The following is a 19,444-nucleotide window of genomic DNA, read 5'->3' on the forward strand; positions in this document are numbered from 1 at the left end:
TTATATTTCTGACGCTATATTAGGGAGATTGTATTTCTTATGTTGGTAAACCATTAAATCTTTAGATGAAATGGAAGGTGTAATAATTCGGAGAGCTTCTAAAAAATGTTCCATGCCCTAAGAGGAAAAAAAATGAAATATGATAATTCAGCAGCTGACAAAATCATACATACCACTTCACTTGAGACGCACATGTCCCGTAAAACTGTCATTGCGGCCTCACGGCAGAGATTTCTTAAATCTGCACCGCTAAAATTCTGTGTCTAAAGGCAATATAGTGGAATTATAAAACATTTCCCTATAAAAATCCTGCGATATTGATTCTCTACTTTATCCGCAATAACTTTTAGATCAACGTCTGCCTTGAGAGGGACGTTGCGAGTATGTATACGAAGAATCTGGAGTCTTGCGATAGTATCAGGCAGTGGAACCTAATAAAAATGATATTTAGAATTTTAAATGTTGAGTTTGGACAATAAAATATGAATTTAACCCTCACATAAATCAGTCGATCAAATCTTCCAGGGCGGAGGAGTGCGTCGTCAATCATATCCAATCGGTTCGTCGCGCCCTAATAGTCATATCATATAGTCAATAAGTACATAGTGAAATATATTCTCTAGTAGGTTTGTCAACACCAACCATCACCAGCAGAGAGGAGGCTATCTCTACCCCGTCCATTTCATTTAATAATGTACTCAGTACTCGTTCACGCACGCTATCTCTTCCTACACTGCCCTCTGAATTAAAATCGCGCTTTCCAACGATCGAATCCACCTCATCAAAAAAGATAATTGCTGGTGCACTTGCTCGGGCTTTCTGAAACGTTTCCCTGATCGTCTTCTCCGAATCCCCTACATATGGCGAATAAAGCTGCGCACCATTGATAGAGAAGAAACTTGCTCCTGCAGTGTTGGCCACCACCTGCATCAAAAACATCATCTTACTAATAACCCCCAAATTATTTTTAACCAATATCTCTTACTTTAACAAGAGTTGTCTTGCTACATCCGGGCGGACCATATAATAATACACCTCGCGGTGGTCTGAGCCCTAGGCGATCGAAAGTAGAGTGAAATTTCAGTGGCCACTCTACGGCCTGTTGAATTTGCTTCTTGACTTGATCAAGGCCCCCAATATCATCCCACGACATACTCTCAACCGGAACCTGTAAACCGCGCTGAATCGAGGGGGGAATTTTTGCTAAAGCTCGCGAGAAATGTTCACGAGTGACAAAGCTTTTGATAAGCAGAGATGTAAATTAGTCGTTGCCACTAAAGTTTTATAAATATAGGCTTCAAGAGAATAAATTATTATTACCAATTATTAATTTTGGATTTATCTTCAATATGGTCCTGCACTGCTATCATCGCGGCCTCTCTAACGACGGCAGCTAAATCTGCGCCTACATATCCATTTGTAACATTCGCTAACCATTGAATATTTATATCACCCTCATTATTTGTCTTATTAAGTGGTATTTCTTTCAACATATCCTTCAACATTCTTCTCCGTGTTCCCTCTCCAGGAACTTCTATTGCAACCTCACGGTCAAACCTACCCGGTCGACGAAGTGCTGGGTCTATAGAATTCGGACGATTTGTTGCTCCAATCACCACCAGCTGCCCTCGCGATTCCATCCCATCCATAAGGGTAAGAAGCTGAGCAACAACACGCGATTCATGCGCTTGTGCGTTAGCGCGCTGAGGGGTTAGAGCATCAAGCTCATCCATAAATAAAATACAAGGTGCATGACTTCTGAGAGCAAGATCCTTTGCCTGCTGAAATTTTAATCGAAGATTCGCTTCACTCTCCCCTGCATGTGGGGCATACACAGAAGGACCGTGGAGTGTAACAAGACTAGCACCACATACTTTAGCAATCTTAGTAACGAGATATGTTTTGCCCACACCAGGAGGACCATGCAACAGAACTCCTATATAAAAACTAAGTTATAAATTTGCAAATAAATCAAGAGAATAAAATGAGTAATGAGTATTAACCTTTAGGACATTCAACATTAAGTTTTTGGAGATAATGCGAAAAAACTAATGGATATCCAACAACTTCCAATAAAGCTTCGTATGCCCGTTCCAGCCCGGGGATGGTTGAAGTCTCGAGTGTCAGCGCGCGTAAAGAACTAACTAAATTTTTTTGGGCATGATCGGTCTCTTCTATTACTGCTATGCGAGTGGTTTTGGTAACAAGAAATAATTCAGCTGGACTAGAGGGGGGAATAGTATTGTGAACCTGAGTTGAAGGTTGTTCACAAAACAGAATGAGGTTTATGAATGAAGATAAAAGAACAAAGTTAGGCAAGTATTCAATACCTTTATCTTTAACGATTCACATGCTTCAGAGCCAATAGTGCATCCCGATGATATTGCGAGACCATCAAGTATATTTCGCAATATCTGCATAATTGATATGATAAATACAGTGCATAATATATTGAAGCAATAAACTGCGATTTTCGTATTTCTCTTTCGTACCTGTTCTTGTAAATGGCCAGGGGAATCTAAAAATTTCTTTAAAATATCAGAAGACCGTTCTTTATCGATGGAAATTGTGACATTAATGCAGGGTTTTGGAGACGGTATTAGAGAGATAGTACCTAAGGAAGAGTGCAATCAATCTCTTAAGTTACCGTTATATTCGAATTATCAAATATTTACATGCATCAGTATCCAATATTTCATCGTCGTAAGTTGTTAATTTAATAAATAAATCTGCCTGTACAATTTCTTCTGACAAACTTGAAGGCCAGGCACAACATACCCAGTGCTATTCCAAAAATATTTATGCTCAATTAATATATTATTATTGATTGTAATTCCTTAAGTCACCTGATTTCGTGTAGCAATTCTAACCCATTCACCTACTCCAACCCCCGCTCTTTCCATTCCCCTGCGAAATATTCTGCAACGAGCTGTACCTTTTTCATCATTCCCCAGGGGCAAAATTCTATATTTTGACATATTTTAACTAGGTTTAAAGTACGGAGATTTTTGCCACTCTATCTAATAAACAATAAGCGCAGCAATTTGATCATCGCTTACATGGGAATTGTATGTTCGGATATTTTAAATCTTTATTTTTTGGAAATACCAGGTACCGTTTTTATATTATATTAATGCAGGAAAAAAGTATAAAAAGGGCAACCTCCACAATACAATCTTATAATTACAATTATTTTTTTCTTAATTATTTGTATATTCTTTTGTTAGGCATAATTATTCCATTGTGACTGATTTAATTGCACAAGATGCGCATTACCGCAATACTACTTCTTTCTCTTGCTGCATATTCGCACGCGATTCCAGTCATTCCCAAAAATGTAAACGCTGTAGACCTGACTGCGATAGAGCGCCGCGGCATGTTAAGCACACTCGGCAAAGTGATGACCGCATACGGATATTACAGACATTGCAAGAAAGGCATGGGGGAATGTCTAAAATACGGGATGGAGAGGCAGCTGAAAAAGATGAGGAAAAAGAAGAAACAACAATCAAAGACGAAGAAGGCTAAAGACAAGGAAAAGAAGGCGAAAGAGAAGGAGAAGATGGAGAAAAAAAGGAGAAGGCGAAGAAGAAGGAGAAGATGGAGAAAGAGAAGATGTTAAAGGCAAAGGAGGAGAAGGAAAAGGCGAAGGATAAAGCGGAGAAGGCAAAGAAGAAGGCTAAGAAGGTGGAAGAGGAGGACGAAGAAGAAGTGGAAGAAGAAGAGTGTGGAATGATGTGTTGGTTTAAGAAGCACTTCGATTGGTAGGCAAAACCGTTTGATCTATAGAGCACATTTTTTCTAAGTTAAACGTTTTCCAATATAAATGTGTAATAGAGAATTTAGTTAATAAAATATTAATAATTTACTACATATAAATTCATTTCATACAAAATGAAGAAAAATAACTTAAAAGCTTTATTTCGTTTCAACGTTATCTGGGTTGCTAAAATTTAAAGCTGATATGTGACTGTTTATTTCCCTTATCCAATCAAAAAGTTTGTTGACAATTTATTGTTTTTACCTTGACTTCGTTTTTTGTCCGAAAATTTTTCTTTACTTTGCATATTTTCTTTCGCCGAAATATACAATGTCATTATATAATTTCAAACGAATCCAGCCGGTTCCAACGGCAAATGACTTCATTGATATTGTTCTATCAAAAACACAACGCAAGACACCCACAGTAGTGCACAAAAACTATGCCATTTCCCGTATTAGACAGTTTTATATGCGGAAAGTCAAGTTTTCGCAGGATGCGTTCGAGGAAAAACTAAAGGATATGCTGGAAGAGTTTCCAAAACTCGATGTATGTCGATTGTGAACACCTTATTTTCTTAATATTGGGTAAAAAAATACTGACGCTTGAATTATTCGTTTAGGATATTCATCCATTCTACGCTGACTTGATGAATGTGCTGTACGATCGTGATCATTACAAACTTGCTCTCGGCCAAATTAATACTGCCCGCCATTTAATCGACCAGGTCGCAAAAGATTATATCCGAATGCTGAAATTTGGAGATTCACTCTACCGCTGTAAGCAACTTAAACGTGCTGCGCTCGGTCGCATGGCCACGATAATGAAAAGACAGAAAGATAGTCTTGCTTACCTTGAACAAGTTCGTCAACATCTGGCCCGTTTACCTACCATTGATCCCAATACACGCACCCTACTGGTATGTGGTTACCCCAATGTTGGTAAGTCGAGCTTTATGAACCGGGTGACTCGGGCAAACGTCGAAGTACAGCCGTACGCTTTTACAACAAAGAGCTTGTTTGTGGGCCATCTTGATTACAAGTATTTGCGTTGGCAAGTGATTGATACGCCAGGTATTCTCGACCACCCGCTTGAGGAAAGGAATACGATTGAAATGCAATCAATTACTGCCATGGCCCATTTGCGCTCGTGTATTATGTTCTTTATGGATTTATCAGAGCAGTGCGGTTACAGTGTTTCCGATCAGGTAGTGTATACCTCTTTCTTTCCAATACTTCTCTCACACAATTACATTCCAAATGCATTAATTAACTTGTAAATATTATTTTTTATAGTGCAAATTATTCCACAGCATCAAACCTCTCTTTTCGAATAAACCTACCATTCTCGTCATTAACAAAATTGATGTGATGCGACCGGAGGATTTACCTGAGAGTGACCAAGCGCTGTTGAAGGAGATAATTGAGCAAGACGGAGTGCAGATGGTGCAAATGAGTTGCCATAATGAAGAGGGTGTGATGGAAGTTAAAAATACGGTTAGTTGTGGGAATATCTATTTTTCAGTTAGCGCTCTTGTTAAATTTTGGTCTCCTTTTGTTAGGCTTGTGACAAGCTTTTGGCTTCTCGTGTAGAAGTGAAGATGAAGAGCCATAAGATCAATGACGTCCTTAACAAGCTCCATCTAGCTGAGCCAGTTGCTCGCGATGATGTTTCCCGACCACCCACTATTCCAGCGGAAGCTGTTGGTCGTGCTAAATATGATTGGAACAACCCTGAACGACGTAAATTAGAGAAGGATCTTGAAGTTGAATCTGGAGGAGCTGGTGTATACAATGTCGACCTCAAGAAATTATACCTACTCAAGGATGATTCGTGGAAACACGATGCAATTCCAGAGATTTGGGAAGGCCACAATGTTGCTGACTTTATTGATCCAGATATCGAAGAAAAACTAGATGCCTTGGAGCGAGAAGAGGAGCGACTTATGGCCGAAGGCTTTTATGAATCGGATGAAGCTGAAGAGCTGGACCCCGAGGAGGAAGAGACTCGCGCAATGGCAGAGAAAATTCGTGAACGCAAGAGGCTGATTGTGCAGGCGCATCGCTCGGCAAAGGGCAGAAATGGACCCATCATTCCAAAGAAAGTTCTTGCAAAGAAAGCAACCAAGCAACAAATGGATTCAAAACTCGGGGATCTTGGTCTTGACACATCCGAGGTGCGTGCACGCAGCGTGACAAGGAAGCGTGCACGAAGCGAATCTCGCGCGGAAAGCAGTGTTCGATCGGAAAGTGTTGCGCGTGGTACATCGAGCATGGGACGCGATAGAAGCACAATGGGATTGCGCAATGTACGGCAGAAACTTGAGGCTGACAAAAAGCAGAAAATTGTCCAGAGAGGAAAGGCTCTCTTCGCCAAAAAAGGCGAGGCAGATCGCGAGATCCAAGTCAAAAAGCCGAAACACTTGTTCAGTTCAAAGATGTCCATGGGCAAGCGCGACTGGCGCTAAATGGTTGGCGCTATGGGCCAAGCTTTATTTTCTTCACCCTCTACACTACTGTTCTCTTATTTTTCTTTTCTCATTTTTCGATTTCGCCGTTTTTCTTCGTATTTCTTACACCCAGTATATCTAATAAAAGTATAACATATTTAATTCGAATGTCATATTTAAAGGTCACGAAAGTACATTTCACAGTCATATCTACAGTCACATTGTAAATATCTCAAGAGAAGGATAAACTCACTATTTCTGGTTTACTCGAATGGTTAGAGCAATGCCAGACAAAAATTCGAATAAGAATAGATCAAATACGAAAAAAGACGGATCGAATGCTCGGAGAGGCAAGTCCAATGAGCGCAATAAAGGTCCGATCACAGTCGATCCTCGTTTTGCTCATGTTCATAATGATCCTCGCTTCAAGCGACCAAAAAAGAAAGACCAGAAAGTGGTCATCGACAAACGATTTTCAGTGTTGTTAAAAGATAAAGAATACACTGGTGCACGTAAGTCTATATATGTATCTTATATTTAAATTTTGCTTTTGTATTTATGATTATAATTTTCTAAATAGCAAAGGTCGACAAGTACGGGAGGCCAATTGCAAGCGATAAGGCAAAAGAAGACCTGAAAAGATATTACAAACTCGACGAAGAGGATGAGTCAGATTCAGTTGAGGACAGTTCTGATGAGGAAAAATCTTTGGAGGATCTGGAAACTCTCCTACAGAAAGAGGAGGAAGAGGAGGAAGAGGAAGAAGAGGAAAAGAGAATATATGATCCAGCGAGAGGCGAAGGAGTCTTGTCCTCTTCAGATGAATCGGATATAGAAGAATATGATGACAAAGAAGAGAGTGAAGAAGCTCAAGAATCCGTGAGTTATATAGACTTTTTTTCTTTCAGAACCATCTTGATATATTTATGTCAATTTAATAGTCAATACCACTTGGCGAAGAAACTCGTAGAATAGCTGTTGTCAATATGGATTGGGACCATGTCCGTGCTACTGATTTAATGAAAGTGTTCAGTGGATTCAAGCCAAGCGGGGGTGTAATTCGATCCATTAAAATTTACCCTTCAGAGTTCGGCAAAGAGCGGCTGGAAAAGGTACACATTGAAAACTGTTTGCAGTTGACTGCAATGAAGGACTATATTCTATTTTAATATTATTAGGAGGCTAGAGAAGGTCCACCCAAGGAAATTTTTAAGGACGTAAACAGTAGTGACGTGGAGGATGAAGAAGAAATAAATGAGAAGACAATAATTAAAGAGGATTCAGGAGAGGAATTCAATATGGAGCAACTCAGAAAGTATCAATTGGAACGTTTAAGGTAATTCAACGCAAATTACAGGATATTATAATTCAGTATCAATTAACAAGTGCCAACATTCTCGTAGATATTATTATGCGGTTATTGACTGTGACACAGTGCAAACTGCTCGTGCCCTCTACGAAGCTTGCGATGGACGTGAGTTTGAGAGTAGTAGCAATTATTTTGATATGCGATTTATTCCTGATGAGATGGAGTTTACTGATGAGCCAAAGTATGCTAAATCACCTCTAATAATTTATACTCACAATATTAAATGATTTTCTTATGAATGCACAGAGATGTTTGCACTCAAGCACCTGACAATTACAAACGTATCGATTTCGTAACCGATGCATTACAGCACTCTAAAGTAAAGCTTACATGGGACGATGATGATCCTGACCGTATGAATATCACACGTCGCAAATTCACAAAGGAGGATCTAAAGGATATGGATTTCAAGAGCTATCTTGCTTCTTCTGACGAAGACGACGAAGACGATGAAGAGAAAGGAGCTGCAATGCGCGAGAAATATCGTAGTCTATTGAATGGTTCGGAGTTGCCAGACGATGACGTTGACAAAGAAATGGAAATTACATTTGCGCCGGGGCTAAGTGAGGCAGCCGCAGAGCTCTTGGAGAAAAAGAAACAAAAAGAGGCAAGTGTTCAAAATTGATAACAGACAAGTTAAATCAAGAACTTACACTTATTATCTAGGCTCAAGAGAATGAAACCTCCTTAGAGACATATCTCCGAAAGCAACGTGAAAAGAAACAGGCCAAAAAGCAAGCGAAACAAAAGCGAACCGAACAGGAAGAGAACCAACGTAAGTGGAGGAATTCTCATTTGAGTCATTGCTTTCCTCTAACCTCCGCGAGAATAGAAGATGAGCAGCTGCTTTTCTCAGATGATGACGTTAATTATGATCCGTCCGATCCCTTTTTCGCTGAGGAAATTGCCAAGGATAAACGTACGTATATAGCTTGCTCCGATATACAATAACTCTCATATGCTAAAGACCAATGCTTTATCTGAATGCAGCTTCCAATGAGGTTAAATCTAAAGGAAAGAAGAAGAAATCCAAGGAAGAGCGAAAAGAAGCTCAGCGTCAACGAGCCGAGCTTGAGCTGCTTGTCATGGATTCTGAAAAGGATGGTCGAAAGCACTTCAATATGAAAGAGATCATCAAAGCGGAGAAGCGCAAGGGTAAAAAGGGAGGAAAAAAGAAAACCGAAGAATTGCAGGACGACTTCGAGATCGATGTCCAAGATCCTCGTTTCTCTGCTGTTTTGGAGAGCCATCATTTCGCAATTGATCCAACAAATCCACAGTTCAAAAAGACGAAAGCGATGTCCAAGGTCCTTGAAGAGCGACGAAAGCGTCAAATGGATTCAATTGACGAGCAGGAAAAGAAAGGGTGGAGTAAAAATAAGGTATTTACATTCACTTAATTTTTTTTTTGCAGCCGATGAATTTTTTTACTAACGAACGTTATTTCCCAGAAAATCAATGAAAACAAAAAAGCTTCACAAGGTGATTTCAATGATCCATCACTTTCTTTGCTGGTCGATTCGGTAACTATCTAAACTATGTTAGCAATCTACACGACTCTAATATTATAATTTATTACAGGTGAAGAGAAAATCAACACAGAATATAGAGGGTAACCGTAAAAAAACCAAGCTTTGATTTATCCACTTCCTAGATAGAACTGGCAATCTAATAAATCGTAATATATATATTCATAAACCTGGAGTTTAACATTGTGATACGCACTTGTTTTGAAAGTTTTATTTTTCCGTTAAAATTTTACAATATACAGCTACATAAGAAATTGAACATTTACTGAAACTGTGAAGATGACAAGTGGTTATACGTCTGGGTCGTCCTCTTCCTCATCCTGGAACCGTACTCTCTTCTTTTGTCTTGATACCGCTGGAGCTCCCGTCTCGCAAATGATATCGGAGCTATTCTTCCCTGTAGAAGTCTCCACAAGCAACTCCCTCTTGTAGATTTCCAGATCCGGTATATCATTAGCCAGTCTTAGCTTTTCGTCATCATCATCTACATCCACACTATCCATAAGTGTTTCGGTGTTGTTTTTTGCTGTGGTTTGTACACCGATAGATTGAGACGAATTAGATTTACGATCCAAAAGGAATAATGGTTGATATAATGAAGACACGGAGCCAAGCAAGGCAAAATAATCCTTGACATCGTCAATCTCGTTCGAATTGGTCAATGAGGCCGCCCTCATTGCGCCAACTCCTCCATACATGTTCTTCACTTTCTCAGGGGTTTCTTCATTTAGAGTTGACGTGTTCTCATTAGTGGTTTCGTTACCTCCAACTTCCTCAGAGTAGACTTCTGCCTCGTTGTTTGGGTGACCCGGTACAAACTGTGCAGCACTTAGCATCGCTCTCAGCTTTCCGTCATCTTCCACATCTCTAACTCGGGCCCCTTCCTCTGCGCTCATTTCTCTTTTACGCCGCAGAATTGCCTCTTCCAACGTTCCACGGGCCACTAGAGTCTCAACATATACTGGTCGAGTTTGTCCAATACGGTGCGCACGCTTGATTGCTTGACGCTCGACGGCTGACTGTAGGACAGGCGCTGTAAAGTATACACGAGTTGCCGCAGGGAGATTTATTCCAAAAGCAGCGAGTTTAGTATCCATGATGATAACGGATATTTGTGACGAAGTTTGGAATGTGACGATATTGTGAGCACGCTCATCTGCCTGATAAAAAAAAAGAACATGCGCATAATGCATGCACCGAAATATGTGAATCGCTCTCAAATTATTGCAGAAATGATGGCCGTCTTACCTTAATCCCACGATTATGATACAATAGGTGTGGAATACCGGCAAGCGTGAAGGCTTCAGAAAGGAAATACATTTCATTGTTAAATTGGGTGAATATGATAACTTTTTCGTTGGGCGTGTGGCGATGAATTTGATCTATCAGGTAATTGAGCTTACTGCTGGTGGTGGCGACAACACGGGAACTGCGAAAGTCTGCCATCATTATCGGGGCATAATGCGGCGATGAGGAAATCGCGGGAACAACACCATCCGCTGGTAGAATTGATGTAGGACTAATTGTTGGATCATTTTGATGATCTTTTTTGATCGGTGATGCTTTTTTACTGGGATCTTTAGAATTTGATCTTTTTTCCGGCGTTTGAGCCTTGCCTGAATCCACTATTAGCGACTGGTGCGAATTTTCATTTTGATTTTGAACTACGGTCTCCGAGCCCACTGTAATATTTCCTTTCGCGTGCAAATCGCCTCTTCTTTTCTCCTTGGTCGTCGCTGTTTCTTTGATTTTTAAAGTTTTCCGAGCTCGCTTCCTACCTCTATTATTCTCATTTGGCTGTACGTATCGAACAAAAATGTCCTTGGTTTCCAGAGGGATCATATCGGAAGGAGGCTTAACAGACCTGAGCTTTCGAACTAGATGTGATAGCTCCTCCCCACACATTAAGCATACATCATCATCATCCTCCACCTCAATATCATCCTCCTCCTCTCCGTTGAATGCCAGACCCGAAAACTTTTGGATTCGTTCCATATCTGCAACTCCCCTAGCCTCCACTACATCTCTCCTCAGTCCTTTAACAAAATAACCCATACTTCGAGTTTCGCTCAGCCCTCTCCAGACGCTGTCTTTTATAGCATGCTCCAAGATCCATTTGGCTCGCTTTAAAAGTATCACATCTTCATCTGAATAGCCAAGATGCGATGCTCGCGCAAGACCTTGCTCCACATTCGAAAGGGCACCGTGCAAGTTTTCGTGAGGAGAGGCAGTGAGCCAGAAGCAGCTATTCCATAAGTTATGAATCACTTCGGCCAAGGCTTTACGTTGGCGAGGGTGGAAGAAATAATCCTGATCCGTTCGTTGGGAGAGAACTGCATTGGCGGCAATAAATGCTAACAATAAAAAATGTCGACACGGAGCGTCAATGGAAATCCTAACAACTGTCTATCGCCTATTTGCTAAAAATATATCATTTCTCGCTTACCGATTAAACAGTTGTGGGTGATGTACTGATAGTAGTCTAAATTTAAGAGCACGATGCGTTCGTTCAGAGGAGGCAATCTGACGTCCCTCTCAATATCCTCTCTTTGAGTCCTGATCATCAGATTGGTCATCAAATCTCTGACTCGCCGTACCGCACCCAAATGGCGATGGATAAAGGGCTTCGTAATAGCTCGATTCCACTCTTTACGCCTCTCACGAAACGGCGCAAATCCGAGAAAGTTTCCAATGATTCCCCAAAGCCTTGTTAAGTCGCCGCCCTCATTCGCCATGCGAGAGACGGAAGTATCCGATGCGGCTAGATTGTGAGTGGGGGTACCAGTACAGCACCATCGACGGCTAGCGTGAAGACAGGCAGCAAGATCGCTAGTACGGGAGGTGTTATTACCAAGTATGCTTCCTTCATCCACAATAAGCCTTTTCCAGTGCACGCGTAAGAGAGGCGAGAGATACGCATCGTGAAGCGGACAGTGCAGAGCTTTCTCGTCGTCACATTTGCACGTGATTAACCTCTCTATTCGTAGATATTTAGACGTGATTTGGCATTGAAATCAATAGATCATAACTACCTGTGAAAGGCGAACTATTAAAGTCCATTTCGCGCGCAAAACGATTGAAGGTTATTAGCACAACGTCATAGCGCAACAAAAACTTTGGTTCCGGGATTGACTGCGACATTTTGGATATTACAAGTATATTTAGGGCGAGATCGTCGATGTGCTATGTTTTTCCAAGAGCCAGCATATCAGCAGTTGAGCCTATTATTGTAAGGATAACTTGGAAGAGGAAAAAAATTACCTTGTTTATCTCATTAACCCATTGTTCGATTAGTGTTTGTGGAACTACAACCAATGTTGCTCCGGATATAAACACTGGGTAGGGTTCTTTGGCAGCTTGACGAGAACACTCTCGTAAGGATGGTAACGAATACACCATATAGTAGGGGGGGTAATGCCCATCCAACATTGAGTGGATATGCCGTGGGAGACCCCCCTTTTTAAATGGAACTCCCGCACAGATTGCGCTATTAGCGGCAAGTAACATGAGCGAATGCATACGGCCGGGTGGTGAGAGTATATCACAGCGAATATCGGAGGTAAGAGGAGATTTAGCCGGGAGATCGATTTCGTATTTAGTAGCAAGGATAAGTGCAATACAAATACATGTTTTGCCAGTACCCTGAGGGATAGTAAGTTATCAATTTTACACAAGTATAAAAAAATCTAGCATTATATTTCACCATGTCTTCGCATATGATTCCCCCACGTGTATCGGGATAATACGATGGGTGAAGAGTCGCTACAAAATCAACCAGATCAAAATAAAAAGTTGTGCCATGGACCGTTTGAAATTTGGTCAGTCTAGGGTGCACTATCTTGCGATTTTCGCGTTCACGTTGTAGCATTTTGCACAGTGTGTTCTAGAAGTATTGGAAAATATAAAGTCGGTTTTAAGGATAGCGCAAGATCTTCATTTACCCGCTGGTACCGATAGAGTTCGGTTTTCAGCCCACTAGGACCAGGTTGTTCCAAAAAATGCTTCACCATTTGAACCTCATTTTCACTTAGCTCTTCCGTAAATGGATTTGGAGAGGGAAGATCAAGGTAGATACTAAGGAGCGAGTCGCAGTTCTACATAAAATAACATCAGGTTACAATCCTTGGAGTAAATATCTAAATTCACTTTCGCGTCTCATTTAACACAATAGCTGCTTTCTTACCTCATCATCAAGTAAAAGTTCAGGCTCTAAATTCAAATACTCTGCTACTTCGAAGATCTCAGGTCTTTTATCTATTTTCTCCAATATCTTATATAATGACGATTTAGTAAGCTGTGTACATCGGTTCGAGGAAGATTTATCTGCTTCGAAAGGAATGAGATAGATTCGCACACGTAGCCAATCGTTCGAATTTGTAATTGGATGACATGTAGCTTGTAAAGCTGTGATAGCCACAAGATGTTGAAGTGCCTGGATAATAGGCTGGAAGAAAGGCGAAGGCGATGTGAGATCTGAGGGTATCGGAAACCAACCATCGAAGGCAGTTGGTATGCTAGCTGTCAGTAGATCTGTACAACATTGTATATCGAGAGAGCCAACTGCGAGCAAATGGCCAATCTCGTCGGGAGAACTTTCCGTGGCCATTATACCATTTGCCACCAGTTATTGACAGAAATTTTCAGCAAAGTCCACCAAATAAAAACTGTGACTGCAATATAACTATCAGATTGTCTTAATCCAACTTATTATAGGAATGTCATTAATTCGCAAAGAATGGATAGTTGTCAACTATTGGTAAAGCATATATTCCTCTAGCTCTCAACATATAAGGCTGATATATCACACTATTCACGAATAGGATTTACGCTTTCTTGATCTCTCAATATTAATAGCCTATTTATTCTTTTATTGCAAAAAAGAGCCTCTAATGCGATAAATACTTTCTTCCTTTCAAAAGACGTCGCGCAAGTACTCGTTTCCCCCCTTTTGTGCTCTTTCTTTGCAAAAAGCCGTGTCTGCGTTTCCGAACGAGATTGCTGGGCTGATATGTAGTTCCCCCAGTGCGTAGCTGCAGAGCAGGTATATCTATTGGCGATGGAGGGAAAATATCGAGTGGGAATGAGGTAGGTAATTGTGTTGCGATGGCAGAAATCTAATAAAAATCAAAGTGTTAAAAAAGTCAATATGAAGCGCAAGATAGAAACGAGATTAGTTACTTTTTCATGCATCAGTGATGGCTCATAATTGTACCCATTCACATTGTGTCCCAATCTAGCAAACTGAAATGCAATCAAATGAGCACAAAAATTTCAGCCAATGTTGACTGGATATTTACTCTATCTCGAGCAATAAGATGTAATGGTGGGAGTGAATTTTGCAGAGCATTTCCTTGGGAAAAATCGCGACCCAACATCATTGGTGTTACATCGGGGATTATACTCTTAGATGCTGAAATGCAGCTAAGAGAGCGTGTTTGGATCGTATGCTAAAATATAATCTACATTAAGAACATAAAAACAGAAATGCTCAGCTAGCTTTTATACCGGTACTCTTGTGGATAGAACTCTCAAAGCGCCCAACATCTTTTCAATTCGTTTTTTTACACACTTTGACAAACTCGAAATTTACTTATGGAGGCACGTGTGACTTTCAATTGCCATTCGTAAACATGGTGGCTTACTGTGACTTTCGATTTACTTTTACCTTCTCTAGAGTCCCACCTTTATTAAAGACGGACAGTAGAGCACGCGAATGGAATCGACGGAATCATATGCCAAGGCCTTGAAATCAGCAGGGCTCTCCTCACAAGAGCGCATCACTGCAGCACGTAGACTATGGACCACGACATTACATTTCCCACGCAAAGCGGAGTTTGTAGGCGAATGGGTTGGGTCAATGCTTGTTCGAAGTGTCCATAAGTGGGAAGGGTATGCAAATGAGTTTCATGCTGATTCGAAAGCATTCCTTTCACCTTCATTTTCGTCTGTTTTTGATATTAGAAACGAGGCGCCCGCATACTTGGATAAACAATATTGGACGTTGATGGTAGAGCTTCTCCCCCACTATGATGGCAGCGCAGGGTGGGGAGCATGGCCACGCAGTTTCCTAGCCGCTTCGCTTGCATCTCTTTTGAACGCTTCTAATTCCGACTCCAATATCGACTTCCCCGTATCTGAAAGACTCTACTTTGCTAATGAATGTTTGCAACTCTTGGGTGATGCATTCAAACCCCCCATGGATGCAACACTACATCTTCTCCGAGCCATTCTCGATGTTACAGAGAATGCGAGAGACGAAAAGTGGGAAAAATTGACCCATCGTGTCTTTGATATGATTATAGAAGGGTTCCACTCCACACCTCAACCACGCAAGCTTTTACCCAGTATCATCAAACTTTTACCTTCGTTGCTCCGTACCCGCCACAACCTTCTCCACACACATTCACTGCGTTCCCACATCACCAAATTGTTGCGACTAGGACTGTTTCATGCTGATTATGTAACCGAATATGTATCTGCGGATACTAAGCAAGAAAGCGAGCTAATGAAGCGGTTGATGGAGGTGGTGACAGATATGAATATGGAGGAGCCGTTTGCGAAAGATACCTTAGCACATTTATTCGAAGTTTTCTTGTTACAAGTGCGAAGAAAAAAGCGGGAGGACCTGGTTTTTCCATTGTTTGAGCGTCTTAGAGGCACTCCAGTGACAGGTGGCACCGGTCTTGGCGTGACGCGAGGACTATTGCGTGTTTTGCGGGTAGAAGGGTGTTTAGTGCCAGAGGGCCAATTACAAGCTGTACGAGACGAAGTGGTTTCCCTCCTCCTTACCTCGAATAAGAAGGAGATTTTGGAGGAGAAGGCCCGCATGCAATCCGATGAATTCGCGTGTCTACAAGAGATATTAAATTTGGAGCCCAGGCTGATAGAAGAGAAGCTCGCAGATATATGGCCATCTTTGCTCTTGGTATGGGGTATTCGTTGGATATTCCTTGCCTACATTCTTTCATTTTCCACTGGATTAATTTGAATCGCTTTCTTTCTTAGCCCTCTTCGACTGCCTACGCTTCATGTCTAGCCCTGCTAATCGATCTTCTCCGAACCCACTCGCGGGCACGCGCTCTCAATGAGTGGACACTCTCCCTATTGAAGCATCTGGCCCAACTCTCTCCGAGAAGTCGCGCCTTAATGTGGAAATCTCCTCTCTTTTCAAGTGAAATGATGAGGGAATTTGCTGGAGTGGTGTCCGAAACTCTTCCGGGGGGCCAAGCCGTGGAAATTTTAGAGGCGATCGGGGGCGCCTTGCAAAGCTCCCTTGTAGAACAAGAAGACAAGTCTGAGCAAATCGCCCCGAAGTCCAAGAAGAAAACAAAAGCCAAAAAATCGAAAAGCGAGCAGAGCGAAGACGACGGGGGAATGTTCTCACTGACGGTTGCTCTCTCTGTGCGCTTCATTCAAGCTCTTCGTCTCTCTGATCAGCAGCGCGGAAAAGTTGATTCCATCCTTGCCTCGTGGCTCTCGCATATAGAACATGGTCTTCGTCATAGGTATAAGATTGCCTGGGTACTATATCTACACGATGCTCTTGCTTCTGTATCCCAGGCATACCGAGAGGCTTTCAAGAGCCAAGATGCGGGGTTGCAATTGGAGAAACTGCTTGAGAATAACGAGAGCCTTTCCCCAAGCGAGAGGGTGATGGTGAATAGATCTCTACTTCGGTATATGAATAGACATCTAGGAGAAAAAGACCGCGAGGCGTGTGCCCGCCTCGTGGGCCTAATTGTCAACACGCTTCCACCTCCTTTAATCTCATCCGCCTCGAGTGACATAGGAGCTGGGGTTGATGTATGGATGGGACGGTTTACCGAAGACATGTCTATGGGAGAGTTCAGAGTTGCAAACTGGCATGTGGTAATTGGAGAGTGGTTGGACACTCTCTGTGAGTACGGTCGACCGGAAGACGTTCTCTTCGTTACAGACAACATTGTTAGTTCTCTTGTCTACTATCACCTTACGGAGGAAAGTTCCGATCTCCAATTTGAGGCGGGCGCATTGACCATTCCCTGTCTTGCCTTCGAGCTGGTACGGAGCGCCCATTTCTTTGAATTTGCGGAGGCACGCGCTAGTTTCTTCAAATCCTTCCTGCGATTCCTAATCTCCTTCTCCTCTCCACTCCCATCCGAGCTTTCTTCATATATTACCAAGCTACAGCCTGCACCCCTTTCTGCCCTTCTCGACATGGTGAAAAGCTCACTTTCCCTTCATCTAGAGATAGAGCCGAAACAAAGTTCTGTCGCTCCGCTGGACAAAACGACGGTACGCGTGCTTGAAGCTGGAATCCGTATTGCACTTTTATGCCCCATCGACTTTTTCAACAAAGCCGAGCGTAATTGCCTCTTGGCGCTTTCTCTTATGCTCGAAGCGCTGATGGTGCAACATATGTCGACAGACGAGGCAAAACAATGCGTAATAACGTGTCGGGCGGTCTCCCTACGGGTCATGACTTATCGAAGGGATGGAGGCTTGTTTGCCCACGATCCTCATTTGCTATGTAGGGTGTGGAAACACACTTCCCAGCTTATGTCCGAGAACGAGGCCAGCAACCGGTCACTGTCAGAGGTGACGGAAGAAACAACGCGTCTTGTAATCAAGCATATCATGCGGGCAGGCTCTGAGGGTCTTGGGTACTTGCAAACCATTGTGGAATGGGTGTGGACCCGATGGAACTCGGTCAATTGGTTAGAGAGTCCGGCTAGGAAAGATCCGGCAAACGAATGGTGGGTGGATATCTTTGGGGTGGTCATCCATAGCGTGATGGAGAGGTAAGTGACCGGGCTCATTAAAGTCGTTTTTCTCTTCTCTGCTCTTCGGTTTTTACTTCGATCGATTTATGGCAAATCAACTGACTCGCTATTCTCTGGTATCTTTGGTTTTCTAGTTGGAATCCGTTGCTCACTATGGACTTTCTCCCACCCATTCTCAAGGAATCGCTTCGAATCTCCACCCATGTCATCTCCACCCTTGAACAGGATACCAGTATGGACACACGCACTTATATCCGAGGCAATGGTTGGTTTACGTTGTATGGAGCACTTCTCAAGGCAGAGCGTATCCAACTCCTAGATGAAATCACGGTCGAAGGTGGCGCCACTGGGCTCTACGAAAGGCTCTTGAAACTAGGGATGCGAATTCTCGGCGAATCTCAGCTCAAGCAAGAGCCTATGATGGTCAACGTGATGGAGGCCGTCCTCGCGCAATTACAAATTTATTGCCAACGCTGCCCAGACGTGGGCCACGCTGTCTCGTGGAGTCTTACCGTCGCGAAGGCGGTGCGTTCAGAGGAAGCTATGCTGGCGAAGGTGGACGAGGCAATTCGGGTCCTCATGCGTGGAGCTTCGAGCGAAGAGGTGCGCGCAATTTCCTCGAGATTGGCCAAAGAAGTTGTCGAGAGTAGCGATGACTCGGCAAGCATAGCCGTGCGATTGGTGGGCGTTGTTATGGCGAATGTCTCTCGAGGTAAGCACATCCTGTTTGTATACTATCTACTGTTGTTTAATTCATCCCATCTTTTCTGCCCCACTTCTTCTCAGGAAAAAACAACCCCATGTACCGCCTTCTCCCTGCCCTCGTCTCCCAACTTGCCTACCGGCTTGAAGCGGCGCCTTCTAAACAGTTTGCCGTCAGAGGGGTCCAGCTTCTCTCCCAGCTAAGTGCGGATGCCAACTATGATCTACGAGTTTATGAAGTCCAGCGGATCCTCTCCGGCGCGTCTGCGCTTGTATACCAAGGCAGGCATCAGACACCAGAGCTGGTGGAAGAGACCGTGTTCGAAGGCATCTATCGGATTCTGTTCCATCTGGCACGCTTTCGGCGCGAGAGGGTGCTCGCGGTACTTCCTGTGTGGGTCGAGGTGGTCCAGGCACTGCTGCATTGGCTAGCATTGATGGAAGGCAAAGAGCTTCCGGCGGCATGCGCCGCGAATATGGCGCGGTTACTTGCCGTAATGACGGAACGGCCCGCCACCTTGATTATCCCGACTTCTGGGAAGCGGCGACTAGAAGAACACGAAGAGAGCCACAAGGGCACCAGCTCTCCCGGCATGCACGAGAAAGCGTTTGGTAAGCATGTGCCCTATCTTCTGTCGGAATACCTTTCGCTTGTCCACGCTCCCACCGCGACTGTGAGCGCCGCGGTAAGACAGGCGCTCCAGCCAGGCGTGTATGCCCTGCTGGATGTGCTGGGAGAGCATGAGCGCGACATGCTGATGGCCGGGCTGGACGCAGTGGGCAAGGCCGTGCTCAAGAGCTTGTATGAGGACTACACCAAGCACTATAAATACACCGGGCGCTAGTCAGGTTGTAGCTATCTAAGCCACTTCT

General features: G+C 43.0%; 6 protein-coding genes across 6 annotated transcripts; 3 read left to right on the forward strand and 3 right to left on the reverse strand.

The window, feature by feature from the left end:
• Window positions 1–2,978, reverse strand: VTP21DRAFT_7822 (uncharacterized protein; the record flags this gene model as incomplete). Its single annotated transcript, XM_069398606.1, has 12 exons — window positions 1–117; window positions 174–263; window positions 330–431; window positions 500–571; window positions 643–924; window positions 986–1,238; window positions 1,321–1,936; window positions 2,004–2,250; window positions 2,331–2,414; window positions 2,493–2,614; window positions 2,676–2,784; window positions 2,847–2,978. 12 exons carry the CDS (start codon window positions 2,976–2,978, stop codon window positions 1–3), a joined length of 2,226 nt encoding a protein of 741 aa, XP_069246180.1.
• A 1,112-nt stretch (window positions 2,979–4,090) lies between these two features.
• VTP21DRAFT_7823 (uncharacterized protein) lies at window positions 4,091–6,227 on the forward strand (the record flags this gene model as incomplete). The annotated part of the gene is made up of 4 exons (XM_069398607.1): window positions 4,091–4,309; window positions 4,383–4,967; window positions 5,056–5,256; window positions 5,322–6,227. The coding sequence occupies 4 exons, from the start codon at window positions 4,091–4,093 to the stop codon at window positions 6,225–6,227; spliced, it is 1,911 nt and encodes a 636-aa protein (XP_069246181.1).
• Window positions 6,228–6,480: 253 nt separating this feature from the next.
• On the forward strand, window positions 6,481–9,216 carry VTP21DRAFT_7824 (uncharacterized protein; the record flags this gene model as incomplete). The annotated part of the gene is made up of 11 exons (XM_069398608.1): window positions 6,481–6,721; window positions 6,790–7,088; window positions 7,151–7,321; window positions 7,388–7,545; window positions 7,613–7,759; window positions 7,825–8,185; window positions 8,245–8,353; window positions 8,411–8,497; window positions 8,569–8,960; window positions 9,030–9,101; window positions 9,160–9,216. The coding sequence occupies 11 exons, from the start codon at window positions 6,481–6,483 to the stop codon at window positions 9,214–9,216; spliced, it is 2,094 nt and encodes a 697-aa protein (XP_069246182.1).
• Window positions 9,217–9,397: 181 nt separating this feature from the next.
• Window positions 9,398–13,713, reverse strand: VTP21DRAFT_7825 (uncharacterized protein; the record flags this gene model as incomplete). Its single annotated transcript, XM_069398609.1, has 8 exons — window positions 9,398–10,267; window positions 10,356–11,461; window positions 11,554–12,084; window positions 12,140–12,290; window positions 12,369–12,749; window positions 12,811–12,990; window positions 13,049–13,201; window positions 13,291–13,713. 8 exons carry the CDS (start codon window positions 13,711–13,713, stop codon window positions 9,398–9,400), a joined length of 3,795 nt encoding a protein of 1,264 aa, XP_069246183.1.
• Window positions 13,714–13,993: 280 nt separating this feature from the next.
• On the reverse strand, window positions 13,994–14,651 carry VTP21DRAFT_7826 (mitochondrial 54S ribosomal protein bL34m; the record flags this gene model as incomplete). Its single annotated transcript, XM_069398610.1, has 4 exons — window positions 13,994–14,221; window positions 14,286–14,348; window positions 14,405–14,554; window positions 14,613–14,651. 4 exons carry the CDS (start codon window positions 14,649–14,651, stop codon window positions 13,994–13,996), a joined length of 480 nt encoding a protein of 159 aa, XP_069246184.1.
• Window positions 14,652–14,820: 169 nt separating this feature from the next.
• Window positions 14,821–19,416, forward strand: VTP21DRAFT_7827 (uncharacterized protein; the record flags this gene model as incomplete). The annotated part of the gene is made up of 5 exons (XM_069398611.1): window positions 14,821–14,996; window positions 15,069–16,032; window positions 16,113–17,887; window positions 18,004–18,581; window positions 18,656–19,416. 5 exons carry the CDS (start codon window positions 14,821–14,823, stop codon window positions 19,414–19,416), a joined length of 4,254 nt encoding a protein of 1,417 aa, XP_069246185.1.
• Between the last annotated feature and the right edge of the window lie 28 nt (window positions 19,417–19,444).

Source organism: Calcarisporiella thermophila (genome assembly GCF_041956535.1).
Source record: "Calcarisporiella thermophila strain CBS 279.70 unplaced genomic scaffold VTP21scaffold_33, whole genome shotgun sequence".
NCBI classification, from domain to species: domain Eukaryota; kingdom Fungi; phylum Calcarisporiellomycota; class Calcarisporiellomycetes; order Calcarisporiellales; family Calcarisporiellaceae; genus Calcarisporiella; species Calcarisporiella thermophila.